Genomic DNA, 9,779 nt, shown 5'->3' on the forward strand with positions numbered 1-9,779 from the left:
ATCTATGCTACTAAAATAACTTGGTTGTAGAAAGATTCAAGAATGATTATACATATAAAAAAATTGATTGAACTTGAGATTATTAGGTTAGTTAATCATCGAAATCTGTCAAAGAACTATTGAAGTACTTAGATTTTCTCTATATAGGAAAAAGAGAACATCAATAGAGTGTTTGGAGTGTGAAAAACTATTTATTAACCTGATTAGGGAGAGAAGTATCTTACAAGTTATTTCATGAAGGTGAAGATTACATGTGAAGAGTTCAATGCTTTGATATCATGTAAATGCAAAGGGTTGAATTTTCTCTATTATGGGAAACAAATTATTGAAGTATTTGGATTTTCGTTATTATGGGAAAGAGAACATTAATAGAGTGTTTGACAAGTGAAAAACTCTTTATCAACTTAATTAGGGAAAGAAATCTCTTGCGAGTTATTTTATGGAGGTGAAGATTACATGTGAAGAGTTCAATGCTCTGATATTATGTAAATCCCAAGGTTTGAAAGAATCAAAATAATCTATATCATTCACTGAAGAGATAAATATATATAATCTATAAAGTAACTAAGTAGGATAAGGTAAAAACAATATGATAAAGATATTTACAATAATGTTATAATGCAAATGTTAGCACTATAATATGCAACAAAAAAACAACTTAGCAATAATTGCATACTTCAAGTGACAATAAAAGCAATTGGTTTTTAATTTCTAATTAATTTTATTTTTTTGAAAATTAAACTCATTTTAACATAGGAGTTTCTTTATTCTATTATCTTCAACGGTGTTTTAAAAATCCATCCTAAGTTTCAAAAACTAAAGAGATAATTTTTTAAAAACTTGTTTTTACTTCTGTAATTTAACTAAGAATCCAAATGTTATCTTAAAAAAATGAAGTCTTTGGCAAAGAAATTGTGACAAAATATTAAAACAAGCATAAAGGAATAGCCACAAACCCATACAACACAAAACTTAAGGAAGATCTCTTTGCATAAGAGTTGTTATTTGATTGCATTTCAAAAAGTTTCAAAGCAGCTTGGTTGCAATTTCTCTTGCTTTACATAATGCTTCAAGTGGTTGAGCTTTAGGCATACTAACCCCAATTCCTTCAGTCATATCTACTTCCTTACCTTCAATACTCTTCCAATCAAAACATTGAATCAACAGTCCAAGACTCAAACCCAGCACTCTATGTGCCATTCCAGTTCCTGGACAAGCTCTTCTTCCCAAACCAAATGCTATCATTAACTTACTACTTCCATCCCCTTCCCCATTATTATTCTCAAACCTCTCTGGTTTAAAACTCATTGGATCTTCCCATAATGTGGGGTCCCTATGGATAGCCCAAGCATTTACCAATAAGATTGTGTCATGTGGCACGTCGTATCCTAATATGGTACAGTCGGCTGAAGACTTATGTGGCAGTAGGAGCGGGCCAGCCGGGTACAACCGAAGAGTTTCTAGGACTATACATCGTAGGTAACTTAATTTTGAAAGATCGGTTTCTTCAAGCAATTGATCTTCACCCAGTTGAGACTCTAATTCAGCTCTTGCCTTCTTCAATACTGATGGATGGTTTAGGAGATTTGACATTGCCCACTCTATTGTCACCGCAGTAGTGTCTGAGCCACCGAGTATCATCGTCTGTAAGATGAAATATGTTTGTTAGATGAAAAGACGATATGTATTCTTTCACGAATCGTATAAGTCTAGAATTGATGCAAGCCAGAGGTTCAAATCTCCTACCCTACATGTTATTGAACTCAAAGAAAAATACTTAGGTGCTTTTTAGTGTTGAAATGCTTGAATATGTCATTTAGTGCTCTGATTGACGAAGCATGGGATCTCATTGCTTTTGTTTTGAGCTTTTATTTTGGGTTTATTCTGTTTAAGGTTTAAGAGGGATGCTATATATAAACGCTCTATCTGTAATTTATTTTCTATACTTAGTTGCTCCTCAAGATAATAAAATAGTACACACCAATAGTGATCTTCTTGTTTGATTATTTATTTGTTGATTGTTTCTATCATCAAATTTAGGCTACACTCATGTTTGTGCATCCTACTCAATTGCCTAATCGCAGTTTGTCTTGCGACAGAGTCAAGATATTCCAACGAGTTGAAAACCAAGAAAAAGAATAGCCTAGAAAAACAGAATTTACATAGAGAAAGAGAAAGATGAGATGAACTAACCAAAATCAAGCCTTTGATAATATCATCTGTATAATACTCGGGCTGTGACTCTTGCAACTTAAGGAAATGAGCAACCATAGAATTCTCCATTTCTTCATTACTAATTTCACCTCTTCTATGCTCATCAATCAATCCTTGCCAAAATGCATCAACCCTTGTGATAAGCTTCTTTGCCCTCTTCATAAAACCTTGAATATCAATATACTTCAAAATGGGCAAGAAGTCAGCTGGATATGAAGACAAAGTAAATTCAAAAAGCTCATTCACAATAGCTTGAAATGTTCTTGCTTCACTACTTTTAGCTGCTTCTTCACCATAATATCTCTTCCCTGCCACCATTCTCATTGTTATGTTCAATGTCAATTCCTTCACCATTGATTTGAACTCCACTTTGCCAAAATCATCTCTCGAAGCTTCATATATCTTCCTCATTACTCTTCTCACTTCGTCTCTCCGAATCCCGGAATTCGTGTTAAGACGATTTGAAGACAATATTTCGAGTGCGCTGACACGACGAAGCTTACGCCAGTGATCACCGTAGGGAGCCGCTCCAAGGGTGGTGTGGTTGTAACTCAAGCACCGGCTCACGGCGAAGTCCGGACGGTTTGCGAAAATGATGTCGTTTTTGGTGAAGCATTCTTCAGCAGCCTGCATGGACGAAACCACGACGACTAAACGAGAGCCGAACCGAAGAGAAAGTACTGGACCATACTTTTGTGAGAGAGTTTGTAGTGTCCTATGAACTGGGAGTTTAAGGAGATGGAGGTGACCTATAATTGGAATTGAGGGTGGACATGGAGGGAGATTCTTGTAGCAATTTGATTTCAACAAATGCTTTATGATTCCCAAAACTATACCAATACTCAGAATTGAAATCGCTGAATATGCTAAGATGGAGTCTTCCATTTCCCTCTCGTTGTTGATCTCTTTCTCAGCTACCCTCCTTCATTCAACACATATATATAATTTGGCTTCATCATACTATTTTTAAATTTTGGGTCCAAATTATCTTTTTCATGATTGCAATCTGATTTCGGAAAATATATAAAATCTCGGTATTAATGTGTCCAATAATTCACTGATCTTGGTGTTAATCTATCCAAGATTTTATATGTTTTCCATATTTTACTTTTTTTTTTAAAAAAAATTTAATCTTTCCAAAAATTTAAAAATCAAAATCACATCATTGATAAATTGATTTGAAAATTTGAAATTTGGTTAAAGATTTTAAAATTTCATAAGATTTTGATATAATATTTGGTAAATATAAAGAAAATTTGAAAATATATCAAATTTGGTATATGATTTAGGAAGATCACATAATATTTTAGAAAAATTATTAGAATCTCTCCTAAAATGTACCAGAAAGGCTCAAAAGGGTAAAAAAACAATTGAGAAAAGCTATTTGAATGAGTTTTCAAAAAGAGTGGTGAAAACTTGGTGTTATTTCTGACAATTTTCCGAGCTTATAAAGCCTAAATAGGTATTTGATTCAATAAAAAAAAAAAATTGAGATCGAATCTAAAAATGATGAATAAAAAAGAACATATTTACTAATTAATTTTGAGATAAAATTCCAAGTTATCTAATAAGATTCACGTAGTATGCTCCTCTAAGTTATCTGTTTGTCTCTTATATAATAATAATAATAATAATGTGTTTGTCTGAATCTCGAAAGGGTAGTGATTTGGCGTGTATCACGTGTGTAGTGAATACCGATCATATAATGAAATATACAACAAGAAACTAAAATGGAAGGCTTGGTTAAGGTAATCGACGAAGAATGACCTCACTCATAAACCATTCACTATGTATATTTTTAATATAATGTTGGAACATTTAAACAAAATCTTGGTAAATGTCAAAATTAGTGAGTTGCACTATGAAGACTTATTGAATAATAAGATGTCACGATGTGACTGACTTATAATTTAATAAGTGGGTGTAGATTGAAAAATTTAATCATGATTAGATATAAATTTGAGTTACTTTTACCATTCCTTTTTAACTTGTCAAACTACATAGTTTATCATTACTTACCATAGAAAATTTATATAATTAAATAGTTATATATATTTTTTTAATTTATGATTTTAGAAAGATATACCATTTTGGTCTAATTTAACTTGCATAGTATTTATAATTTCAACCTCGAAATCAAACGTTCAATTCACCCTCCCCACATATTATCATCTTAATCTGATACTTATATGTTACCGATATAATATGGTTCTAGATAAAAGGGGTAAATGGTTCTAGATAAAAGGGGTAAATGATGGAAAGTTAGTAAAAAAACATATTTTATTTTATTTTTTTTTTTAAAATTAGCCTTGTTTTCTAATTTTTTTCTTATTCTTTTTTATTATGATTTTAATCCTTCTTAATTACACACTTGATTAGCTATTTTTTTTTTTTTAAAAAAAAAATTCATAGAAGCTAATTTGGTTCCTAAGTTTTTGGTCTAGTTTCTATTTAGTCCTTAGGTTTCAAAATGTTATACATTTAGTTCTTATGTTTTGAGATTAGTTTCAATTTAATACATAAGTTTCAAAATGTTACAATTTTACCCTTGACATTTGAGTTTTGCTACATTTTGATCCCTAAGTTTCAAGATTTACACTTTTAATATCAATTATTCACTAATTACTCATTTTCTTTCTTTAGTGTTAATTTATGTTAATAAATTAAAAATCAGAAAACGAATTATAATGAATTACTATATTTAATTTATTACGGAATCCCCACCTTTAACCCATTAATGAAAAAGAAAAAAATCAAAAGATAAGGCCATAGTTTCACTATTTTTTTTTTATCACTTTTAAAATTAAATTTAAAATTTCACTTCATAACTAATTTTAACTAATTAATAGAAATTGACGTCAATGAATGAAAGTGAATATTTAATGAAAAATTAAGATTAAAAATATAAAATCTTGAAACTTAGAGACCAAATTGAAACAAAACGCAAATTTCAAGAGTAAAATTATAACATCTTGAAATTCAAGGACGAAATTGAACATACGAAAACCTAGGGATCAATAGATCCAAAACTTAGGGATGAAAAGTAATTTTTCTTTTTATTTTTTTCCTAGTTTGAAAATATAGATAACACAAGACAACAAAGAAACTAAAATTATAAAAACCAAAAATTAATTTTAGTTGGGCGTGTATCACGTGTGGTGTATCATACAAAGAAAATATCACAATAATATTCGCATATTGCTGAATGGCCAAATCAAATGGCTACTCCATCTTTAAAAAGCTCAACACTAACACGTGAATCATGCTGAAGCAGGGGAATAATTGTTAATACCATTATTCCAATATTTACAGACAGTAATATTAATACCATTCAAATTAATCTTTAATGTATAATCATCTCGCTTTTTAAACTTTCGTTAAGGTAACAATTTAATTAAAATATAAAATTCAAACCAATTTTAGTATTTCTACTTACAAGAATTTTCAAAACCACTTCGATAACACTTTTTTAACCCTTTAAAATCGATTTTCATAATATGAAAATTACTTAGAAAAATGTGAAATTAAACCAGTATATTTTAGAGTGGTTTTATATAGACCACAAAAATGATTTATTTTAATCATTTCAAAATTGCTCCTAGATATACACTTATTCTCTATACTTAAAAAATTTGTAACTATTTCGAAAATGATTTTCAGTTCTTATGAAAATAAGTGTTAATTAAAATATAATTAGATTTCCTAAATATGTACATAAATTAGCCAACAGGTGAAGCTAGATTTAGTCGTGCTAAGCATGAAGTAAGTCATTCTCCACAAGATTGGAATCTCAAACTGGTGTCCCTCATCACATAAGTCAGGCCTCTCTATTTCTCTGGCTACTTTGATTTATCAAATTGGGACTTGGGCTCAGTTCAACTATGGGTTGTTTGTTATAAATTAGATAAAGTGCCACAATGGGTCAAAAGTCCTTCGATTACCGATTTACAGTTGATCTGTGGCATTTTTATTATCTCATAAACCTGACTTAATTACACCTACTGAACTCATTGGTTCTCCTTCTAGTATTTTCTCTATTCATCCTAAGCTCTTGCAAAGTCATCATGTATCTACATTGACAACACAACCATGACTCCACATCTTAATGGCCCAAGTCAAACATTAATTGAATCTTCATTTGGCAGCCGTATTCTTCGCCTGTTATCAAATGAGTTTCATGACATTGATATTCGTTATGCAAAAACTTCAGGAACGTAAGATTGAGATTGATGAAGTGTTACATGTGATGCGGGTAGTCCTATCCAGGACTAGTGGGGGTTTCTCCTCTCAAAGGTGAGAATGATTTTTTTAAGCCAGAAAGGGGGAAGACAATGGTGAAAACTGGAGACGGAGACTTAAAGGGGAGCTCCTTTTTTTTTTTTTTTTTGCCTGTTGGTTTTGTTTCGGTTGTGTTTGACTAGTTAAATGGTTTTGTTTGTTTGCTTTCAGTTGTAAAGACTTTTGTACTTTTAGTTGTTACTGTTGTTGTTTAGACTTTATTTCTAACAACTCTTTTGTTGTTTGGTTATCGTATGATTATTCTGTCTTAAGAAAATCTCAACCTAAGGGGAGAGCATGTTGGAGATTTGTTGGTTGGCTCTATATTTTGTCTAAGGCAGCTTGTGATGGTTTTTGCTATTGTCACAAATGAAGTTTTTGTTGGGGTTGATGCCCTAAAGTCTCGTGTCCTGTAGTTTGTAAAATATATACGAACATCTGTGATTGTTAATATATGATATTTACTTCACATCTTGTTGTTTTGCTCGGTTATTTGTTTTATTTGCTTTACCACAAACCAATAAACATAAAATCCCTAGTTATCTGTATGTGACTCAAGCATGTATGTGGTGACATATACGTGGATCATGTCTTGAGTGATAACAAAAAATGGTCTGTAGTATATGGATAAATGAGGGAAACCTTATTTTGGTAACGCTATGAATGTGGCCCGCTTTGTGGAATGATCACAAGTGTTGTGACTTGTCACAGATGGTCTGATCCTGATCATTCGTGTTGGGGACATGCGAGCGGGGGCGTCCTATATAAAGAATTTGTATAAGACCTGACCACGAAGTGTTAATGTCTCGTTATATAACACCGTTCATGACAAGAGACCTTCACTTCACTAGGATAACCATAGGTAACATGGCCTCAATCCTGCAGTGAGTTGAGAACTCTTACCATTGAGAAGTGGTCTTGAATTTGTATGGTGCGAGTGGCCAGGTCGCGATTCAAACCTTACCATTTTTGGGGATTCGTCTGATTTGGGAGTGGGAACTCAGCTACACAGATGGAATTTATTCCTTCTCTAAGGCGGGGTAAGTATGATAGATGACTCCTTAAGGCTGATTCCGGGCTGAAACGATTGTTGGAGCCTACACATTTCTCTTGGCCCGAAGTGTCACAATATTGGACTATGTGATTATTCATAGAGAGAAATCGGTGGTACTTAAGAAGTGGAATTAACTATAGGACAAAACGGTAAATTGGCCCCCAACTGTACTTACGGCATCTGTGAAGGTCACTATCATGATTGAATTATATCCCGAGGAGACACAGAATATATATTCTGGGTAAGAAGAGTTCAACTGTTGGTCTTTAGTGAACATAGCTTACAGTTAACGGATGGTAGATTCTCGTTACTAAAGAGTTAACAGCTATTCACGTACGTTGAAGAACTTCAAGCCACAGCTCCATTAGGATCACCTGGGTAGCTTGGATAAAGTCAGAGAACCAGTGTTTGGGTTTAATTTGAAATGTTCAAAATGACAAGAGAAGTTCAATTATATATGATAATTGGATTGATTAATTATATATGATATAATTGGCTAAATGTATGTTGATACTTATTTTGAGGAAATTAGATATAAATATGATTTATATCAAGTAGAGGAGAAAATACTATAGTAGATATATGATATCAAACTATAGGATATAAATATAATATGATTATATTTATTAATTAAATTAATTGATTAATTATTTGATAATTAACGGATTTATCCACGTTCGGATGTGGGAAGTGGGGCTGCGATGGTTATGGAACGGACGGATTAAAACAATGAAAATCATTTTCATTTTTATTCAATTCATGCATTCGTATTATCGTGCCCCAAAAAAATCCATGAAAGCAATCGCGAGAGCCTATACGTTAGAAGCTCGTCAATCTAAACGATCATCTGCCTCACGTTTTCTCTAAACGATCATATACATTTTTTCTAAACGATCGTCCAGTCTTTTCTACATGATCGTGTAGCTCTATTATACGATAAGAATTTCCGCTATATGATAGCAGAATTTCATCTTCCACTTGCTTATCGTCTACACGACGCGTTCGCCTCCGTCCTCTACCAAACTCACCAAAGCCCACTCTTTGGGCTTTTGACGCCAAGGATACCCGGATTTCTCTTGTAGTGGTGTTGTCCCCGCTGCAGTGTTCGTGTACTTTCTGATCGTGCTGTTACAGTTGACATACTCCCTGGGTGCTGGTAGATCCGTTGGAGGTTTCCGCTACTTAAGGTTCAGATGTTCGAAGAGTATCTTCATCTGATATGAACCCCTTCCATGATTTTTATTGTATTATGAGCATGTTGATAATTAGATTATATGCATAGCTGTATGTCTTGAATGTATGTCGTTTGTGTTTCGGTCACTGTGAAATCGGAGCGATCTAAACCCGCTCATGAAACTCTCGTTATGAGATCCTTCAGTTTCAACATCTGTCTCAGACAATACTATTTCCTGCAAAATATATTTCTTTCCTACTCTGAATAATCTCAACAGATGTATATTGCCTAAAATTTTTCTTATTTATGGCACAACTTATTTTAACTGAAGGGGAAACATATTTAACAGAAATTCTTTCCTTAATTGGCCACGGTTTTTAAAAGGAGAATAATGGGTTTCCTTTAGGGCCGCCCCATTTGTTCATTGTGAGAAGAGTGTCTTTATTTTTAATGGCTGAATTATGCAACATTGTGTTTTGATCTTTGCTTACTATATTCCGCTGTGTAAAATTCATCAATTGAATCATTCAAAAACTTGAAGATACCTTATGTCTTAGGGGAGCCTAAGACATCACTGAAGAGAATGGATTCTTGATCTTAGGGGAAGTCTAAGACTTCATTCTCGAGAAGGATTTCCATATCTTAGGGAGGGCCTAAGATTCATCAGTGAAGGGAGTTCTCTGAGTTACAAGGAAGATAATCAAGCTGAGAAGAGTCTCAGACATTATCAGAAGTCGAAGTGTTCAACACTAATATTATCATACTTACAGAGAACCTAAGTACTATAGAAAGAGAGTCTCACTCACACCTAAGGGGAGCCTAAGTGACTTATGAGTTGAGCCCTACATGAGTCACTGTAGTAGTCGTTGAATTACAAATAAGTACTACGTTATAATTGTTTGATTTTGTAATATTATTTGGATTGTCTTTCTTGGAACACTGCCCCGCAGATGTAAGTGGTTTATCGTCGAATTGGGTTATCAAATCCTGTTTGCCTTTACTTGTATTCTTACAATTAGTTTTGTTTGTTATTACCATGCTTGTTTGTGCTTTATATTT

At 32.9% G+C, this 9,779-nt stretch overlaps 1 protein-coding gene across 1 annotated transcript; it reads right to left on the reverse strand.

Annotated features, from left to right (window-relative positions):
* Window positions 1–968: 968 nt before the first annotated feature.
* On the reverse strand, window positions 969–3,144 carry LOC120092922 (cytochrome P450 81Q32-like). Its single transcript, XM_039051166.1, has 2 exons — window positions 2,194–3,144; window positions 969–1,644 (listed from the first exon to the last, which is right to left on the reverse strand). Exons 1-2 carry the CDS (start codon window positions 3,097–3,099, stop codon window positions 1,027–1,029), a joined length of 1,524 nt encoding a protein of 507 aa, XP_038907094.1. The 5' UTR covers window positions 3,100–3,144; the 3' UTR covers window positions 969–1,026.
* Window positions 3,145–9,779: the final 6,635 nt, after the last annotated feature.

Source organism: Benincasa hispida, chromosome 12 (genome assembly GCF_009727055.1).
Source record: "Benincasa hispida cultivar B227 chromosome 12, ASM972705v1, whole genome shotgun sequence".
Taxonomy (NCBI): domain Eukaryota; kingdom Viridiplantae; phylum Streptophyta; class Magnoliopsida; order Cucurbitales; family Cucurbitaceae; genus Benincasa; species Benincasa hispida.

Excerpts from the sequence above, each read along its gene's own strand:
- LOC120092922 (XM_039051166.1), bottom strand. The coding sequence starts at position 3,099 with ATGGAAGACTCCATCTTAGCATATTCAGCGATTTCAATTCTGAGTATT. Across the intron at positions 1,645-2,193 it reads TTATCAAAGGCTTGATTTTG|ACGATGATACTCGGTGGCTC; the intron begins GTTAGTTCATCT and ends TTCATCTTACAG.